Source organism: Oncorhynchus mykiss, chromosome 25 (genome assembly GCF_057628025.1).
Source record: "Oncorhynchus mykiss isolate SJ-2025 chromosome 25, ASM5762802v1, whole genome shotgun sequence".
NCBI classification, from domain to species: domain Eukaryota; kingdom Metazoa; phylum Chordata; class Actinopteri; order Salmoniformes; family Salmonidae; genus Oncorhynchus; species Oncorhynchus mykiss.
Window position 1 is genome coordinate 87035001 of NC_143046.1, and position 22500 is coordinate 87057500.

General features: G+C 36.9%; 2 protein-coding genes across 2 annotated transcripts in view; both read left to right on the forward strand.

Annotated features, from left to right (window-relative positions):
* The first annotated feature begins 3636 nt into the window (after nucleotides 1-3636).
* pomca (proopiomelanocortin a) lies at nucleotides 3637-7132 on the forward strand. Its single transcript, XM_036963012.2, has 3 exons — nucleotides 3637-3776; nucleotides 4929-5052; nucleotides 6061-7132. Exons 2-3 carry the CDS (start codon nucleotides 4936-4938, stop codon nucleotides 6640-6642), a joined length of 699 nt encoding a protein of 232 aa, XP_036818907.1. The 5' UTR covers nucleotides 3637-3776; nucleotides 4929-4935; the 3' UTR covers nucleotides 6643-7132.
* Nucleotides 7133-19533: 12401 nt separating this feature from the next.
* The window catches only part of dnajc27 (DnaJ heat shock protein family (Hsp40) member C27), a 27361-nt gene continuing 24394 nt past the window's right edge, over nucleotides 19534-22500 (forward strand). The window contains exon 1 of the mRNA XM_036962950.2: nucleotides 19534-20045. Coding sequence (XP_036818845.1) covers nucleotides 19959-20045 — 87 coding nt within the window. The 5' untranslated portion in view covers nucleotides 19534-19958. The remainder of the gene's footprint in view (nucleotides 20046-22500) is intronic.

Genomic DNA, 22500 nt, shown 5'->3' on the forward strand with positions numbered 1-22500 from the left:
GCCAGTGAAGAACCCGGATCTCAATCCCATTGAGCACATCTGGGACCTGTTGGATCGGAGGGTGAGGGCTAGGGCCATTCCCCCCAGAAATGTCCGGGAACTTGCAGTTGCCTTGGTGGACGAGTGGGGTAACATCTCACAGCAAGAACTGGCAAATCTGGTGCAGTCCACGAGGAGGAGATTCAATTCAATTCCTTTTTCAATTCAATTCAATTCAAATGTATTTTTTTAGCCCTTCGTACATCAGCTGATATCTCAAAGTGATGTACAGAAACCCAGCCTAAAACCCCAAACAGCAAGCAATGCAGGTGTCGAGATGCACTGCAGTACTTACTTGTTCAGGGACACACTATTCCATTTCTGTTAGTCACATGTCTGTGGAACTTGTTCAGTTTATGTCTCAGTTGTTGAATCTTAGGTTCATACAAATATTTACACAAGTTTTGCTGAAAATAAACGCAGTTGACAGTGTTTCTTTTTGAGTTTACAACATGTAAACATTATTAAAGTAACTTGTGTTCCATTATTAAAGTGGGCAGTGATTTACAATCTATATAGAGCAGCAGCCTCTAATGTGCTAGTGATGGCCTATTCTGGGTGGAGGCTATTTAGCAATCTGATGGCCTTGAGATAGAAGCTGTTTTTCAGTCTCCCGGTCCCAGCCTTGATGCACCTATACTGACCTTGCCTTCTGGATGATAGCGGGGTGAACAAACAGTGGCTCGGGTGGTTGTTGTCCTTGATGATCTTTTTGGCCTTCCTGTGATATTGGGTGCTGTAGTTGTCCTGGAGGGCAGGAAGTTTTCCCCCAATGATGCATTGGGCAGACCGCACCACCCTCTGGAGAGCCCTGTGGTTGTGGACGGTGCAGTTGCCGTTCCAGGCGGTGATACAGCCCGACAGGATGCTCTCAATTGTGCATCTGTAAAAGTTTGTGAGGGTTTTAGGTGACCAGCCATATTTCTTCAGCCTCCTGAGGTTGAAGAGGTGCTGTCTGTATGGATGGACCATTTCAGTTTGTCAGTGATGTGTACGCTGAGGACCTTGAAGCTTTCCACCTTCTCCACTGTGGTCCCGTCTATGTGGATAGGGGGGTGCTCCCTCTGCTCCTTCCTGAAGTCCACAATCAGCTCCTTTGTTTTGTTGACGTTAGGTGACAGGTTATTTTCCTGACACCACACTCAGAGGGCCCTCACCTCCTCCCTGTAAGCTGTCTCGTCATTGTTGGCAATCAGGCCTACTACTGTTGTGTCGTCTGCAAACTTGATGATTGAGTTGGAGGCGTGCGTGGCCACGCAGTCATGGGTGAACAGGGAGTACAGGAAGGGGCTGAGCACGCACCCTTGTGGGGCCCCTGTATTGACGATCAGTGAAGTGGAGGTGTTGTTTCCTACCTTCACCACCTGGGGGCAGCCCGTCAGAAAGTCCAGAACCCAGTTGCACAGGGCGGGGTTCAGACCCAGGGCTTCGAGCTTAGTGATGAGATTAGCGGGTACTATGGGTGTTGAATGCTGAGCTATAAACATAATTATTACATAGGTATTCCTCTTGTCCAGATGAGGCAGTATCCGTTTGCATCGTCTGTGGATCTATTGGGGCGGTAAGCAAATTGAAGTGGGTCTAGGGTGTTTGGTAAGGTAGAGGTGATATGATCATTGACTAGTCTCTTAAAGCACTTCATGATGACAGAAGTGAGTACTATGGGCATTAGTCATTTAGTTAAATTACCTTTGCTTTCTTGGGTACAGGAACAATGGTGGACATCTTGAAGCATGTGGGGACATCAGTCTGTGATAGGGAGAGATTGAATATGTCCATAAACACACCAACCAGCTGGTCTGCGCATGCTCTAGTCTAAGTAAGGGACCTTATTGGAGGGGTATATAAATGAGCTTTTATTGGCAGTGAGGTTTGAAACTCACTTTGTTATTGATCCATTTGGCAGCAGGTAGCCTTGCGGTTAAGAGTGCTGGGCCAATACCCGAAAGGGCATTGGTTTGAATCCCCGAGCCGGCAAGGGGGGGGGGATCTGTTGTTCTGCCCTTGAGCAAGGCTGTTAATCCCAACAATAACTTCTCCCCGGGCGCCGATGACGTTGTAAAAAAGGCAGCCCCCTGCACCTCTCTGATTCAGACGGGTTAAATGCAGAAGACACATTTCAGTTGAATGCATTCAGTTGTACAACTGACTAGATATCTCTCCCTATGAACTTAAACCGCCTGGTGATGTCACCAGACAAGCCAGAACTCCACCCATGCAAAACCTGTTGATTAGAAAGTCAAAAGTGTAAAATTGTATTTTCAACCTGCAACTATCAGGAAATAACAACATTTATCACACTTTTACAGTGTTAGTTTTATCAGGTGTTGTACAAAATGATACAAAACAAGCCTTTTAACAAGCTGCGACTATAAACTGCAATCGGGTTGAACCACAGCACAGGTTTCCTCCTGTTAGAGCTGCTATCAATGGAAAAAGATGGTTGGCATTCAAGCAAATTATTTTTTTTCTTCTTCGCGTTTTGTCTTAAATGGTAAACTGTCAATAAACCGTTCCGTCTAAGAGGTTCAGATGTACTTGTATGTTTCCACCAATGAAGTCATTCACTAAATGCCTTCCTCCATGCACTCCACAACCACTCAGCTCTGTCTGTCTGTCTGCAGTGTGTGTGTGTGTCCGCAGCGTGTGTGTGTGTGTGTGTGTTTGTTCGTTTGTCAATCGCAGGACCGTACACACAACGAGCCAAGGTCAGACGGTGCACTAATAGACATCCTCTACAATTACAATGAAGTTACACACTGGTGACGAGGTCTCAGAGTGCCTGTGTGTGTGTGTGTGTGTGAATGTTTGTGTGTGTGTGTGTGTGTGTGTGTGTGTGTGAATGTTTGTGTGTGTGTGTGTGTGTGTGTGTGTGTGTGTGTGTGAATGTTTGTGTGTGTGTGTGTGTGTGTGTGTGTGTGTGTGTGTGTGAATGTTTGTGTGTGTGTGTGTGTGTGAATTTAATTAAATGTTAATTTTAAATGTGAACGGCCATTGACAGAGAGCAGGTCCCTGTTGAACGGCTGAGTCACTGAGGTCAACAGAGGTCATGACTCATGACCCTCCTGACACCCGGACTAGCCAGTAACCACCCTCCTCCTCCTGTCTGTCACCCGGCCTCTTCAAGTCGTTAATCCCCACAGGGAAGGGTGTTCCTGCTACTCAGCCAGCAGACAAAGAGCCACCAACAGCCAGATGTCAGTCAGAGCCCTGGACCATTCAGACCAGAGTAATTCCATACCCTCACCTTCAGCATGCAGACAAGACGCATGACGTGTTGGCAGACCCTTGTTAATACCCTTCATAATTCACCTGTGTGTGTGTGTGTGTGTGTGTGTGTGTGTGTGTGTGTTAGCCCACCTGTTCCACTCTGCTGACGTTCAAGTCCTAACTGGTGGACAAAGATGGGACTAGACGGTTGTTATGCATTCGACACTCATTATATGTGTGTGTTTGTGTGTGTGTGTGTGTGTGTGATTGTCAAATTTACCTGTAATATAAGGGAAGGGTTAAGGGCTGCGGGGGAGGGGGGGGGTGGCTCGTGGCCCCGGTGGTCTCAGGAACCTCCGTCACTCAGGTTCAGGTATAAAAGAGAGGGCCAGAGACAGAGACACACACACTCTCTCTCAGACACACACAGACGGACAACAGTGCTGAAGTAGACAACTCATCGGAAGAGACAAGTGATCGACTGGTCGGAGGAGAGACAGACAGAGAAGAGAATACTTTTGAAACAGGTTAGTGACATCAGATGTGTCATTTTTTGATTTGAGAATGATTATAATTGAAAACAACACTGAATTCTGAAGATAATAGTAATTATTCCTTTTTTAAAAATTATATAATTGTTATTAATTATTAATAATAATAATAATTATTACATTAATTAACATTATTTGACTAAATGCTCATTGACTAAATGCTCATTATTTGACTAAATCACATTTGGTTGTCTACAGCTGTCTGTGGGCATCTATAATTTATTGTAAATAAGAGAAATGTATATATTCTTTACTTATTCACATAAACAGTGAGATAAGAGGTGTTAGCTCATACAGTCAATCAGTCAGTAAGCCAGTCTGTCTGTCAATCCATCAGTCAGCCAATCAGTCAGCAAGCCAGTCAGTCCTTCAGTCAGTCAGTCAGTCAGTCCTTCAGTCTTCCGGTCAGTCAGGGTGGCTACTTTAAAGAATCTAAAATATATTTTGATTTGTTTATCACTTTTTTTTGGTTACTACATGATTCCATATGTGTTATTTCATAGTGTTGATGTCTTCACTATTATTCTACAATGTAGAAAATAGTAAAAATAAAGAAAAACCCTTGAATGAGTAGGTGTGTCCAGACTCTTGACTGGTACTGTATGTCCTCTATGGACTTCATTAGATAAGAAATGTGTCACATTTTTGTCCCGTTTTTCGTCATGAATGTTGTTCTGGAGGCAGCTCTGCAGAGTGGTCACTAGCTGGCCCAGCCACAAAAGTCATACAATCTGATTTTAAACCTCACCTTAACCACACTTAACCCAGACCTTAAATTAAGACCAAAAAGCACATTTTTGTTTTTTCACAAACCTTTAACAAGGCAGCCAGTTCTGACACTTGATAATAAACGTCAACCTGCATGTTTGTCACACTCATCTGCCGTTCTTATGATGACATTCATGAATGGGTCAGTAGAATGTTGCATTCATGACATGTCGGAACTAGAACACTCAGACATTTCCGACTTGGAATCTCATTGTAGAAAGATTATATCAGAGTTTCCCACTATCTGAATCAAACAATAGGAAGCTCTACGCAAAAAATATATATCTTAATTTGAACTCAGAGGTTCCGAGTTTCCGACTTGTCTTGAATGCAGTATAACTGTGTTTTTCCTGTGTGCAGCGTGACGATGCTGTGTCCTGCGTGGTTATTGGCTGTGGCTGTGGTGGGTGTGGTCAGCGGGGTTAAAGGTCAGTGCTGGGAGAATCCTCGCTGTCAAGACCTCAACTCTGAGAACAACATCCTGGTGAGTTAGAAGCGTTGCAGAGAGCGCAATGTTTTTGAAAAGTTAAGCTCAAGGCCGGGATTGAATCGGATTGCAGGTTATAGGCATTGTGGCTTTTAAAGGCAATGTTCCAATATGAAATTGAGTTTAAAAGCGGCAATGCCTATAACCCGGGATTACATTGAATCCCAGCTCAAGTATGTAAGAGGCTCTCGAGTGGCGCAGCGGTCTAAGGCACTGTATCTCAGTGTCACTACAGACCCTGTATCACAACCGGCCGTGATAGGGAGTCCCATAAGCCGATGCAAAATTGGCTCAGCGTCGTCCGGGGTTTGGTCGGGGTAGTCCGTCATTCTAAATAAGAAATTGTTCTTAACTGACTTGCCTAGTTAAATAAAGGTTAAATAATACATCATAATAATGACCTAGTTAAATAAAGGTAAAAAATAAATACAAATTAAACAGAGCTGTTACGAGTGTTACAGTAATTTACTGTAACCCATCTAACCTACCTCTCCTTTCCTCTCTGCTCTTCTCCCTCCTCTCTGCTCTTCTCCCTCTTCTCTCTGGTTCTCCCTCTCTACCCTTCTCCTCTCTCTTTCCGCTCTTCTCCCTCCTCTCTCTTCCCTCCCTCCTCTCCGGTCTTGTCCTTCTCCTCTCCTCTCTTCCCTCTCTCCTCTCCTCTCCGGTCTTGTCCTTCTCCTCTCCTCTCTTCCCTCTCTCCTCTCCTCTCCTCTCCTCTCCGGTCTTGTCCTTCTCCCCTCTCTTCCCTCTCTCCTCTCCTCTCCGGTCTTGTCCTTCTCCCTCTCCTCTCTTCCCTCTCTCCTCTCCTCTCCGGTCTTGTCCTTCTCCTCTCCTCTCTTCCCTCTCTCCTCTCCTCTCCTCTCCGGTCTTGTCCTTCTCCCCTCTCTTCCCTCTCTCCTCTCCTCTCCTCTCCGGTCTTGTCCTTCTCCTCTCCTCTCTTCCCTCTCTCCTCTCCTCTCCGGTCTTGTCCTTCTCCTCTCCCTCCTCCTATCGACCTCCTCACAGGAGTGCATCCAGCTCTGTCGTTCTGACCTCACCGCCGAATCTCCCATCTTCCCTGGCGAGGTCCATCTCCAACCCAACTCCCCCTCTGACTTTCCTCCCCCCTCCTTACCTCTGTCCCCCCCCTCTCCCCTGTCCCCCTTGGAGCAGCAGAACATCGTGTCCCCCCAGGCCAAGCGTTCCTACTCCATGGAACACTTCCGCTGGGGGAAGCCTGTGGGAAAGAAGCGCCGCCCGGTGAAGGTTTACACCAACGGTGTGGAGGAGGAGTCCTCCGAGGGCTTCCCCAGCGAGATGAGACGAGAGCTGGGCACCAACGAGGCCATGTACCCCTCCCTGGAGCCTGGGGCTGTGGAAGGGGGAGAGGGCCTGGGGGGTGAGGCGGATGGCCTGGGTGGGGTGTTTAGTCTTCAGGAGAAGAAAGACGGCTCGTACAAGATGAACCACTTCCGCTGGAGCGGACCGCCTGCCAGTAAGCGCTATGGAGGGTTCATGAAGAGCTGGGACGAACGCAGCCAGAAACCACTGCTCACGCTGTTCAAAAACGTCATCATCAAAGACGGACAGCAGAAGAGAGAGCAGTGAGGGAGGGAGAGAGGGGAAGGGAGGATAGGTGAGCTGAAGAGGGGGGAGGGAGAGAGGGGAAGGGAGGATAGGTGAGCTGAAGAGGAGGGAGGGAGAGAGGGGAAGGGAGGATAGGTGAGCTGAAGAGGGGGGGGGGGGGGAGGACAAGGGAGCTTGAGGGAGAGAGAGACAGATCATGGGGGGTCGAGGGAGAGAGAGAGGACATGGGGGGGTTGAGGGAGAGAGAGAGGACATGGGGGGGTTGAGGGAGAGAGAGAGGACATGGGGGGGTTGAGGGAGAGAGAGAGGACATGGGGGGGTTGAGGGAGAGAGAGAAAGTCCCGTTTCTCCCCATCCAGCTCTGTAGGACGTACATCCAGGAAGCTCTCATTTGATTCGCAATTCGAAGACAAACAAGCTTTGTGATTAGCTAAAAGCGCTTTGTCCTCTGACCCAGCATGATGTTAGCTGCCAATGTAATAATGTCTCTAATAAATCTTAACTCTGTGTAGAACCATGCTGTTGTCACTGAGGGATGGGTATAGGGTAAAGAAGAAAATCATTATTGGAATTATTCCAATCATAAAAACATTGTATTGCAAGCAACCACAGTCCATTAGTTTTTATTTACCATCATATACACAGACCTGATCAAATTAAATATTTTATTTGTATAGTCATTATTCATGTAGTCTGTATATTGCTACGTTCCCCAGCATGAAAACGAATGAGGTCACACCAATCGGTGCTAACCAACGTGCTAACGAGCTATCAATGTCCAGCCTCAAAATATAAATGGAAAAACCAAAGCCTAAATAAAAAACACTATGTTTTTTATTTGATTTATGTCACCTTCATTTAACCAAGTAAGCTAGTTGAGAACAAGTTCTCATTTGCAATTGCGACCAGGCCAAGATAAAGCAAAGCAGTGCGACACAGACAACAACACAGAGTTACACATCGAGTAAAACAATAAACAAGCCAATAACACAATAAACAAGTCAATGACACAGTAGAAAAAATAAAGTCTATATACAGTGGGGCAAAAAAGTATTTAGTCAGCCACCAATTGTGCAAGTTCTCCCACTTAAAAAGATGAGAGAGACCTGTAATTTTCATCATAGGTACACTTCAACTATGACAGACAAAATGAGAAAAAAAATCCAGAAAATCACATTGTAGGATTTTTTATGAATTTATTTGCAAATTATGGTGGAAATAAGTAGGGAGAACTTGCACAATTGGTAGCTAACTAAATACTTTTTTTGCCCCACTGTATACTGAGATCATGTGACACTTAGATTGCACACAGGTGGACTTTATTTAACTAATTATGTGACTTCTGAAGGTAACTGGATGCACCAGATCTTATGTAGGGGCTTCATAACAAAGCAGTGAATATAATATGATATTCTAATATAATATAATATAATATGATATTCTAAAATAATATAATATAATATGATATTCTAATATAATATAATATGATATTCTAAAATAATATAATATAATATGATATTCTAAAATAATATAATATAATATGATATTCTAAAATAATATAATATAATATGATATTCTAATATAATATAATATGATATTCTAATATAATATAATATGATATTCTAAAATAATATAATATAATATGATATTCAAAAATAATATAATATAATATAATATGATATTCAAAAATAATATAATATAATATAATATGATATTCTAATATAATATGATATTCTAAAATAATATAATATAATATGATATTCTAATATAATATGATATTCTAATATAATATAATATGATATTCTAATATAATATAATATGATATTCTAAAATAATATAATATAATATGATATTCAAAAATAATATAATATAATATAATATGATATTCTAATATAATATAATATTCTAAAATAATATAATATAATATGATATTCTAATATAATATAATATAATATAATATAATATAATATAATATGATATTCTAATATAATATAATATGATATTCTAATATAATATAATATGATATTCTAAAATAATATAATATAATATAATATGATATTCAAAAATAATATAATATAATATAATATGATATTCTAATATAATATGATATTCTAAAATAATATAATATAATATGATATTCTAATATAATATGATATTCTAATATAATATGATATTCTAAAATAATATAATATGATATTCTAAAATAATATAATATGATATTCTAATATAATATAATATGATATTCTAATATAATATAATATGATATTCTAAAATAATATAATATAATATGATATTCTAATATAATATAATATGATATTCTAAAATAATATAATATAATATAATATGATATTCAAAAATAATATAATATGATATTCTAATATAATATAATTTGATATTCTAATATAATATGATATTCTAAAATAATATAATATAATATGATATTCTAATATAATATAATATGATATTCTAAAATAATATAATATAATATGATATTCTAATATAATATAATATGATATTCTAAAATAATATAATATAATATGATATTCTAAAATAATATAATATAATATGATATTCTAAAATAATATAATATAATATGATATTCTAATATAATATAATATGATATTCTAAAATAATATAATATAATATGATATTCTAATATAATATAATATAATATAATATGATATTCTAATATAATATAATATAATATAATATAATATAATATAATATAATATGATATTCTAATATAATATAATATGATATTCTAATATAATATAATATAATATGATATTCTAAAATAATATAATATGATATTCAAAAATAATATAATATAATATGATATTCTAATATAATATGATATTCTAATATAATATAATATGATATTCAAAAATAATATAATATAATATAATATGATATTCTAATATAATATGATATTCTAAAATAATATAATATAATATGATATTCTAATATAATATGATATTCTAATATAATATAATATGATATTCTAAAATAATATAATATAATATGATATTCTAATATAATATGATATTCTAATATAATATGATATTCTAAAATAATATAATATAATATGATATTCTAATATAATATGATATTCTAAAATAATATAATATAATATGATATTCTAATATAATATGATATTCTAATATAATATAATATGATATTCTAAAATAATATAATATAATATGATATTCTAATATAATATGATATTCTAATATAATATGATATTCTAAAATAATATAATATAATATGATATTCTAATATAATATAATATGATATTCTAAAATAATATAATATAATATGATATTCTAATATAATATGATATTCTAATATAATATGATATTCTAAAATAATATAATATAATATGATATTCTAATATAATATAATATGATATTCTAATATAATATAATATGATATTCTAAAATAATATAATATAATATGATATTCTAATATAATATAATATGATATTCTAATATAATATAATATGATATTCTAAAATAATATAATATGATATTCTAATATAATATAATATAATATGATATTCTAAAATAATATAATATAATATGATATTCTAAAATAATATAATATAATATGATATTCTAATATAATATAATATAATATGATATTCTAAAATAATATAATATAATATGATATTCTAATATAATATAATATGATATTCTAATATTATATAATATTATATTCTAATATAATATAATATGATATTCTAAAATAATATAATATAATATGATATTCTAATATAATATAATATAATATGATATTCTAATATAATATGATATTCTAATATAATATGATATTCTAAAATAATATAATATAATATGATATTCTAATATAATATAATATGATATTCTAATATAATATAATATGATATTCTAATATTATATAATATTATATTCTAATATAATATAATATGATATTCTAAAATAATATAATATAATATGATATTCTAATATAATATGATATTCTAATATAATATAATATGATATTCTAATATAATATAATATGATATTCTAATATAATATAATATGATAATATAATATAATATGATATTCTAATATAATATAATATGATATTCTAATATAATATAATATGATATTCTAATATAATATAATATGATATTCTAATATAATATGATATTCTAATATAATATAATATGATATTCTAAAATAATATAATATAATATGATATTCTAAAATAATATAATATAATATGATATTCTAATATAATATAATATGATATTCTAATATAATATAATATGATATTCTAATATTATATAATATTATATTCTAATATAATATAATATGATATTCTAAAATAATATAATATAATATGATATTCTAATATAATATGATATTCTAATATAATATAATATGATATTCTAATATAATATAATATGATATTCTAATATAATATAATATGATATTCTAAAATAATATAATATAATATAATATGATATTCTAAAATAATATAATATAATATAATATGATATTCTAATATAATATAATATGATATTCTAATATAATATAATATGATATTCTAATATAATATGATATTCTAAAATAATATAATATAATATGATATTCTAATATAATATGATATTCTAAAATAATATAATATAATATGATATTCTAATATAATATGATATTCTAAAATAATATAATATAATATGATATTCTAATATAATATGATATTCTAAAATAATATAATATAATATGATATTCTAATATAATATAATATGATATTCTAAAATAATATAATATAATATGATATTCTAAAATAATATAATATGATATTCTAATATAATATAATATGATATTCTAATATAATATAATATGATATTCTAATATAATATAATATGATATTCTAATATAATATAATATGATATTCTAATATAATATAATATAATATTCTAATATAATATAATATGATATTCTAATATAATATAATATGATATTCTAATATAATATGATATTCTAAAATAATATAATATAATATGATATTCTAATATAATATAATATGATATTCTAAAATAATATAATATAATATGATATTCTAAAATAATATAATATGATATTCTAATATAATATAATATGATATTCTAATATAATATAATATGATATTCTAATATAATATAATATGATATTCTAATATAATATAATATAATATTCTAATATAATATAATATGATATTCTAATATAATATGATATTCTAAAATAATATAATATAATATGATATTCTAATATAATATAATATGATATTCTAATATAATATAATATGATATTCTAAAATAATATAATATGATATTCTAATATAATATAATATGATATTCTAATATAATATAATATGATATTCTAATATAATATAATATGATATTCTAATATAATATAATATGATATTCTAAAATAATATAATATGATATTCTAATATAATATAATATAATATGATATTCTAATATAATATAATATGATAATATAATATAATATGATATTCTAATATAATATAATATGATATTCTAATATAATATAATATGATATTCTAATATAATATAATATGATATTCTAAAATAATATAATATGATATTCTAAAATAATATAATATGATATTCTAATATAATATAATATGATATTCTAAAATAATATAATATAATATGATATTCTAATATAATATAATATGATATTCTAATATAATATAATATGATATTCTAATATAATATAATATGATATTCTAATATAATATGATATTCTAAAATAATATAATATAATATGATATTCTAATATAATATAATATGATATTCTAATATAATATAATATGATATTCTAATATAATATAATATGATATTCTAAAATAATATAATATAATATGATATTCTAATATAATATAATATGATATTCTAAAATAATATAATATAATATGATATTCTAATATTATATAATATTATATTCTAATATAATATAATATGATATTCTAAAATAATATAATATAATATGATATTCTAATATAATATAATATGATATTCTAATATAATATAATATGATATTCTAAAATAATATAATATAATATGATATTCTAATATTATATAATATTATATTCTAATATAATATAATATGATATTCTAAAATAATATAATATAATATGATATTCTAATATTATATAATATTATATTCTAATATAATATAATATGATATTCTAAAATAATATAATATAATATGATATTCTAATATTATATAATATTATATTCTAATATAATATAATATAATATTCTAATATAATATAATATGATATTCTAATATAATATAATATGATATTCTAATATAATATAATATGATATTCTAAAATAATATAATATAATATGATATTCTAAAATAATATAATATAATATAATATGATATTCTAATATAATATAATATAATATTCTAATATAATATAATATGATATTCTAAAATAATATAATATAATATGATATTCTAATATAATATAATATAATATAATATGATATTCTAATATAATATAATATAATATGATATTCTAATATAATATGATATTCTAATATAATATAATATGATATTCTAATATAATATAATATGATATTCTAATATAATATAATATGATATTCTAATATAATATAATATGATATTCTAATATAATATAATATAATATGATATTCTAATATAATATGATATTCTAATATAATATAATATGATATTCTAATATAATATAATATGATATTCTAAAATAATATAATATAATATAATATGATATTCAAAAATAATATAATATAATATAATATGATATTCTAATATAATATAATATGATATTCTAATATAATATGATATTCTAATATAATATAATATGATATTCTAAAATAATATAATATGATATTCTAATATAATATGATATTCTAATATAATATAATATGATATTCTAAAATAATATAATATGATATTCTAAAATAATATAATATGATATTCTAAAATAATATAATATAATATGATATTCTAATATAATATAATATGATATTCTAATATAATATAATATGATATTCTAATATAATATGATATTCTGTAAGGGCGTTCGTCTGTAGGAGGAAGAGAAGCGGACCAAAGCGCAGCGTGGTGGTTATTCATGTTTTAATAACTCAATACACATGAACAAACTAACAAAAACAAGAAATGTGCAAACGCAAAACAGTCCTATCCTGTGACAAACAAACACAGTGACAGGAACAATCACCCACCAACACACAGTGAAACCCAGGCTACCTAAATATGGTTCCCAATCAGAGACAATGACGAACACCTGCCTCTGATTGAGAACCATATCAGGCCGAACATAGAACTAGACCAAAACATAGAAAAACAAACAGACTGCCCACCCAACTCACGCCCTGACCATACTAAATAAATACAAAAACAAAGGAAATAGAGGTCAGAACGTGACAGTACCCCCCCCCAAAGGTGCGGACTCCGGCCGCAAAACCTTGACCTATAGGGGAGGGTCTGGGTGGGCGTCTGTCCGCGGTGGCGGCTCTGGCGCGGGACGCGGACCCCACTTCACCATTGTCTTAGTCCGCCTTATTGTCCGCCTCCCTGGCTTACTCACCATGACCACCCCTCTCAATGACCCCACTGGACAGAGGGGCTGCTCGGGACAGAGGGGCAGCTCGGGACAGAGGTGAAGCAGCTGCTCGGGACAGAGGGACAACTGCTCGGGACAAAGGGGCGATAGCAGCTCGGGACAGAGGGGCGATAGCAGCTCGGGACAGAGGGGCGATAGCAGCTCGGGACAGAGGGGCGATGGCTGCTCTGGACAGAGGGACAGCTGCTCGGGACAGAGGGGCAGCTGCTCGGGACAGAGGGGCGGCAGCAGCTTGGGACAGAGGGGCGACAGCTGCTCTGGACAGAGGGGCAGCTGCTCGGGCGGCCCCTGGCTGACTGACGGCACTGGCGGCCCCTGGCTTACTGGCGGCCCCTGGCTTACTGGCGGCCCCTGGCTGACTGGCGGCCCCTGGCTGACTGGCGGCACTGGCGGCCCCTGGCTGACTGGCGGCACTGGCGGCCCCTGGCTGACTGGCGGCACTGGCGGCCCCTGGCTGACTGGCGGCACTGGCGGCCCCTGGCTGACTGGCGGCACTGGCGGCCCCTGGCTGACTGGCGGCACTGGCGGCCCCTGGCTGACTGGCGGCACTGGCGGCCCCTGGCTGACGGGCGGCACTGGCGGCCCCTGGCTGACGGGCGGCACTGGCGGCCCCTGGCAGACGGGCGGCACTGGCGGCCCCTGGCAGACGGGCGGCACTGGCGGCTCCTGGCAGACGGGCGGCACTGGCGGCGCTGGGCAGACGGGCGGCGTTGGCGGCGCTGGGCAGACGGGAGGCTCAGCTGGCGCTGGACAGACGGGAAGCTCAGCTGGCGCTGGGCAGACGGGAAGCTCAGCTGGCGCTGGGCAGACGGGAAGCTCAGCTGGCGCTGGGCAGACGGGAAGCTCAGCTGGCGCTGGGCAGACGGGAAGCTCCGGCAACGCTGGAGAAACGGAAGGCCCTGGTAGCGCCGGAGAGGCGGGAGACTCCGGCAGCGGCGCCGGACAGGCGGGAGGCTCCGGCAGAGGCGCCGGACAGGCGGGAGGCTCCGGCAGAGGCGCCGGACAGGCGGGAGGCTCCGGCAGAGGCGCCGGACAGGCGGGAGGCTCCGGCAGAGGCGCCGGACAGGCGGGAGGCTCCGGCAGAGGCGCCGGACAGGCGGGAGGCTCCGGCAGAGGCGCCGGACAGGCGGGAGGCTCCGGCAGAGGCGCCGGGCAGGCGGGAGGCTCCGGCAGAGGCGCCGGGCAGGCGGGAGGCTCCGGCAGAGGCGCCGGACAGGCGGGAGGCTCCGGCAGAGGCGCCGGACAGGCGGGAGGCTCCGGCAGAGGCGCCGGACAGGCGGGAGGCTCCGGCAGAGGCGCCGGACAGGCGGGAGACTCCGGCAGAGGCGCCGGACAGGCGGGAGACTCCGGCAGAGGCGCCGGACAGGCGGGAGACTCCGGCAGAGGCGCCGGACAGGCGGGAGACTCCGGCAGAGGCGCCGGACAGGCGGGAGACTCCGGCAGCGGCGCCGGACAGGCGGGAGACTCCGGCAGCGGCGCCGGACAGGCGGGAGACTCCGGCAGCGGCGCCGGACAGGCGGGAGACTCCGGCAGCGGCGCCGGACAGGCGGGAGACTCCGGCAGCGGCGCCGGACAGGCGGGAGACTCCGGCAGCGGCGCCGGACAGGCGGGAGACTCCGGCAGCGGCGGAGAGGAGGAAGGCTCTGGACGGATGGGCCGGAGAGACAGCCTGGTACGGGGGGCTGCCACCGGAGGGCTGGTGCGTGGAGGTGGTGACGGATAGACCGGACCGTGAAGGCGTACTGGAGATCTTGAGAGCAGGGCTGGCACCAACCGCCCTGGCTGGATCCTCACCCTAGCCCGGCAGATGTGGGGAGCTGGGATGTAGCGCACCGGGCTAAGCACGCGTACTGGGGACACCGTGCGCACAACTGCATAACACGGTGCCTGACCAGCACCACGCCCGCCACAGTTAGCACTGCTATGAGCACTGTAGTGCTGAGATGGCACAGGACGTGCAAGGCTAGGGAGATGCACAGGAGGCCTGGTGCGTGAGGCTGGCACAGTCTTCACCAGACCCCTCGCACGCACCTCAGGATGAGTATGGAGAGCTGACCCCGGTGCCATTAAATCCCTGACACGCTCCGTCGGGCGAATGTCGTGCCTCATGCACCAAACCAGCAAGTCCCTCATATCACTCTCCTCCAATCTCCCCATTAACTCCTTCACAGTCTCTGCTTCGCTCACCTCCAACACCAGCTCTGGTTCTGAGCTCCTCCTTGGCTCCTCACGATAAACGGGGGGAGTTGGCTCAGGTCTGACTCCTGACTCTGCCACACTCCCCCTGTGCCCCCCCCCAAGAAATTTTTGGGGGTGACTCTCGGGCTTCCGTCCGCGCCGCCGTGCTTGCTTCGCCAACCTCATTCTCCTGTAACCTTCCGCGCACTGTTCCATCGAATCCCAGGCGGGCTCCGGCACTCTCCCTGGGTCGACCGCCCACCTGTCTATCTCCTCCCAAGTTGTGTAGTCCAGATTCTGCTCCCATGTCCCAAAATCCTGATCTCGCTGTTGCTGTTCCTGCTGCTGCTGCCTCTGTTCCTTCTCCTGCTGCTGCTGTTGCTGTTGCCCGTTACCACGCCGCTTGGTCCTGTTGCGGTGGGTGATTCTGTAAGGGCGTTCGTCTGTAGGAGGAAGAGAAGCGGACCAAAGCGCAGCGTGGTGGTTATTCATGTTTTAATAACTCAATACACATGAACAAACTAACAAAAACAAGAAATGTGCAAACGCAAAACAGTCCTATCCTGTGACAAACAAACACAGTGACAGGAACAATCACCCACCAACACACAGTGAAACCCAGGCTACCTAAATATGGTTCCCAATCAGAGACAATGACGAACACCTGCCTCTGATTGAGAACCATATCAGGCCGAACATAGAACTAGACCAAAACATAGAAAAACAAACAGACTGCCCACCCAACTCACGCCCTGACCATACTAAATAAATACAAAAACAAAGGAAATAGAGGTCAGAACGTGACATATTCTAATATAATATAATATGATATTCTAAAATAATATAATATGATATTCTAAAATAATATAATATGATATTCTAAAATAATATAATATAATATGATATTCTAAAATAATATAATATAATATGATATTCTAAAATAATATAATATAATATGATATTCTAAAATAATATAATATAATATGATATTCTAAAATAATATAATATAATATGATATTCTAAAATAATATAATATAATATGATATTCTAAAATAATATAATATAATATGATATTCTAAAATAATATAATATAATATGATATTCTAATATAATATAATATGATATTCTAATATAATATAATATGATATTCTAATATAATATAATATAATATAATATGATATTCTAATATAATATGATATTCTAATATAATATGATATTCTAATATAATATGATATTCTAATATAATATGATATTCTAATATAATATGATATTCTAATATAATATAATATGATATAATATAATATAATATAATATAATATGCACACACCCCTTTTCTGTTTTTACTTTTTTAGAATTTTTTGAATCAAGTAAATTTTTTCATTTCACTTCACCAATTTGGACTATTTTGTCCATTACATGAAATCCAAATAAAAATTCATTTAAATTAAAGGTTGTAAAGAACCAAAATATGAAAAACACCATGGGGATGAATGCTTTTGCAAGGCAACATGAAATGTCATAATCTTCATTTGGCCAATCAATGCATCCATCACAAGTTAGTGAACAACATGGTTTATGGAGGTTAGGTGTCACGTTCTGACCTTAGTTCCTTTGTTTTGTCTTTCTTTTAGTATGGTCAGGGTGTGAGTTGGGGTGGGTTGTCTATGTTCTTTTTTCTATAATTTGGGATTTCTGTGTTTGGCCTGGCATGGTTCTCAATCAGAGGCAGCTGTCAATCGTTGTCCCTGATTGAGAACCATACTTAGGTAGCCTGGTTGTCCCTGATTGAGAACCATACTTAGGTAGCCTGGTTGTCCCTGATTGAGAACCATACTTAGGTAGCCTGGTTTCACCTTTGAGTTGTGGGTGATTATTTTCTGTTCTGGTTATTCACCGTACAGGACTGTGTCGTTCGTTGTCGTTTTGTATTTCAGTGTTCAGTTTGATTCATTAAATATTAACATCATGAACACGCTTTGGTCCTCCCCTTCTTCCACCACCAACGAGCGTGACATTAGGTCTACTTTTTCCTTCTAAAGCCCATCGCATGATCCCCATCTTCCCGTAATCCATATCAAAAAATTGAATTAATATGTATTAAGTGTACCCTAGTGAAACGGCCTATGCTATAAAGATGATTTGTCCAATGCCAGAATCCTGACACAGAAAAACATACTCCAGCACTGATTCAGTGCCATACTATTATGGTCAAAATGTTCCCTTAATGTGTGTAAAGTTAGGGCACTCTTGTGTGCCTGCTTGTGTGACAATGTAGGCTACGAGCTAACAAACCTTTATTAAAGTTTACAGGGGTATGCCATTAATGCATTTAAAAAAAAATGTTTTTCTCTCATGTCAACACTGTCGGAAAATTGCGAATCTGCAGTCGTGTCTCGCTGTTGCCATAGAAACTGCTTTCAGTTTTAAAAAAAATCGGAGATTTAAAAAAGTTTAACAAAAAATTGATATGAAGATAACTAGCTGTAAATAATATACTTTTTCTTGTTACATACAGCTGGTTTGATTATTACATGTATAGGTAAATATAACAGAAATTATTTGGGTCATATAATTAGGTATTAGAATACTAGAGTGGAAAGGAGCCTTCTGGTATAAAAGTCCGCCATTTTGGTCAGAGAATTGGTCAACCATGGTTTGCCAGTGCTGTGATAAGATATTGTGTAAAATAATGAATTTTAAGAATTTATCGACAATGTATGTTTGTTAGCTAGCCAGCCACTTTTCACCCAAATTAACTGCCAATATGCCAACAGTCCATTCAAACAACACAATCAATCCAGCCATACACAATACACATGTTGTAAATGTAACAAGTGGTGATATTGTATCATGTAATAACACCCAAAGCTTTCCAAGAAAACACTAATGTAGACGTATAAATACAGTATAAAATACAGTATAATTATATGACTGTATTTTAGGTTGACAATTATAAAACACAATTCCTAAAACCTTGCTGTTATTTTTTCCTGCATAAATAAATCAGGATTATGCCTTTACTGCCTTTCATTCCAATTAGACTGGGCTTTGTATTTGTTCCTGACCAATATGGCTCCCATTTTTCACCCCAACGCAGGAATTTGTAGGGTTTATGACATCATAGACCACGCGGATGTCTATGTTTTTGCTGACTTCATAATGCATCTGCTGCCGCACATAAGATTCATTGACAGACAGGTTCTTGTTGTGCAAAACAGCGGAGCTGGCTATAATAGCACATGCAGGCTACCTATCCCATACGATGCATATTTCACTTGTCCAGATTTTTTTTTTACGAGCCCAGCTAATATTTTAGATGCAGCGGTGTATACTGTCGTTAACGATGGAGTAAATGTCCCGCTAGCCAGCTAACGTTAATAAGGGACGTGCTAAACTAAGCTAAGCTAAGATTGAAATTCCAGCTGTCTTTTAACAGCTATCATCGAAGACGTAAATAACATATTTTAACATACTTGGTCAATCTCATTAGCATGGACTCAAATGTGCAGAAGAGACGTGAGAACAAGAAATCGCTCCGCGTGAAAGTGATCAGTCTTGGCAATGCCGAGGTGGGCAAGGTGAGTCACCTAGTTAAATTAGATGATTTTTATTTCTTAACAACGTCAGATCAATGTAAGAAGACAGGTAGCTAGCTAGACGAATAAACTCAACTCTGCCATTTACGATGGAGTTGAACGGTGACTAGTGTGTGTGTGTGTGGACTGGAGCTCCCACGTCAGTATTTTATGAAATAAAATAAAATACCGTGACCACGCCGGAGTAGGGTAGGTGCTCTCATTACTCATGATGTAGTAATGTCATTTCAATAAAATAAACTGTCGCATTATACCTACCTCACCGGAAACCAGCTGTGCAGACGACCCTATCAAATGGCCCAAAGTACTTTGAGATATCAGCTGATGCAAGAAGGGCTATATACATGCATTTGATTTGATGTAGCCTATGGCAATATCTACACCTACTTGGTGGAATCTCCAGGTTTACTTACACAGGCAATAGACAAATCAAGTTAGATACAAACAGATGTTAGATAGCGACTTTCCATCATTCTTTATTTATTTATTTAACCAGGCAAGTCAGTTACAGAATATATTCTTATTTACAACGACAGCCTATACCGGCCGACGCTGGGGCCAATTGCGCGCCGCCCTATGGGACTCCCAATCACGGCCGGATGTAATGCAGCCTGGAATCGAACCAGGGTGTTCATTTGAAATACAGCATTTAATACTGTAAGTCTCTCTGGATAAGAGCATCTGCAAAATAACTCAAATGTCAATCATTGCGGCGTATAGTCTGAAACCATGAGGTTCGTCTAACCTGGCCCTCGATGAAACTTAAGTTGGTAGTCTTTCCTCCTACTGTTGTGCAAACAAAACGGTACGCAAAACAGCTTTTCGTCGTCATGGCTATAAAAGCAGGGTTAGCTAACCTTAGCTAGCTGAAGAAAGTCCATTGGAATTGGCTTTTTGGCTGATAATTGTGGCAGATTGTCGCATGTACATCTGTTCATGCTAACATTTTTACACTTAAAATCTAAATGTTTTGGGGTATTATGTAGTTTGTTGATTAAAACAACATGGAAGTATGTTAAAATGTTTCTAGAATGATCAATGACACAGCCGTTGTCGGTAGTGATGCTTTTATTCGATACCGATATTTTCCTTGCCAACAAAACCGATAATCAATTATTTAATTTTTTTGCGGCCTTTAAAGCTTTCTAGTACATTTAAATAGTTATACACACACACACATGGACGCAGCGCTCTAAGGCTCTGTATCTCACTGCAAGAGACGTCACTACAGTCCCTGGTTCGAATCCAGGATGTGTCCGGCCGTGATTGGGAGTCCCATAGGACAGCGCACAATTGGGTTTGGCAAGGGCTAGGCCGTCATTGTAAATAAGAATTTGTTCTTAACTGACTTGTCTAGTTAAATAAAGGTTACACACACACACACACACTACACAGACCAACAAGTTATTTTGTTGACATTTACATACAGTGCCTTGCGAAAGTATTCGGCCCCCTTGAACTTTGCGACCTTTTGCCACATTTCAGGCTTCAAACATAAAGATATAAAACTGTATTTTTTTGTGAAGAATCAACAACAAGTGGGACACAATCATGAAGTGGAACGACATTTATTGGATATTTCAAACTTTTTTAACAAATCCAAAACTGAAAAATTGGGCGTGCAAAATTATTCAGCCCCTTTACTTTCAGTGCAGCAAACTCTCTCCAGAAGTTCAGTGAGGATCTCTGAATGATCCAATGTTGACCTAAATGACTAATGATGATAAATACAATCCACCTGTGTGTAATCAAGTCTGCGTATAAATGCACCTGCACTGTGATAGTCTCAGAGGTCCGTTAAAAGCGCAGAGAGCATCATGAAGAACAAGGAACACACCAGGCAAGTCCGAGATACTGTTGTGAGGAAGTTTAAAGCCGGATTTGGATACAAAAAGATTTCCCAAGCTTTAAACATCCCAAGGAGCTCTGTGCAAGCGATAATATTGAAATGGAAGGAGTATCAGACCACTGCAAATCTACCAAGACCTGGCCGTCCCTCTAAACTTTCAGCTCATACAAGGAGAAGACTGATCAGAGATGCAGCCAAGAGGCCCATGATCACTCTGGATGAACTGCAGAGATCTACAGCTGAGGTGGGAGACTCTGTCCATAGGACAACAATCAGTCGTATATTGCACAAATCTGGCCTTTATGGAAGAGTGGCAAGAAGAAAGCCATTTCTTAAAGATATCCATAAAAAGTGTCGTTTAAAGTTTGCCACAAGCCACCTGGGAGACACACCAAACATGTGGAAGAAGGTGCTCTTGTCAGATGAAACCAAAATTGAACTTTTTGGCAACAATGCAAAACGTTATGTTTGGCGTAAAAGCAACACACCATCCCCACTGTCAAACATGGTGGTGGCAGCATCATGGTTTGGGCCTGCTTTTCTTCAGCAGGGACAGGGAAGATGGTTAAAATTGATGGGAAGATGGAT

Excerpts from the sequence above, each read along its gene's own strand:
- pomca (XM_036963012.2), top strand. The coding sequence starts at position 4,936 with ATGCTGTGTCCTGCGTGGTTATTGGCTGTGGCTGTGGTGGGTGTGGTC. Across the intron at positions 5,053-6,060 it reads ACTCTGAGAACAACATCCTG|GAGTGCATCCAGCTCTGTCG; the intron begins GTGAGTTAGAAG and ends ACCTCCTCACAG.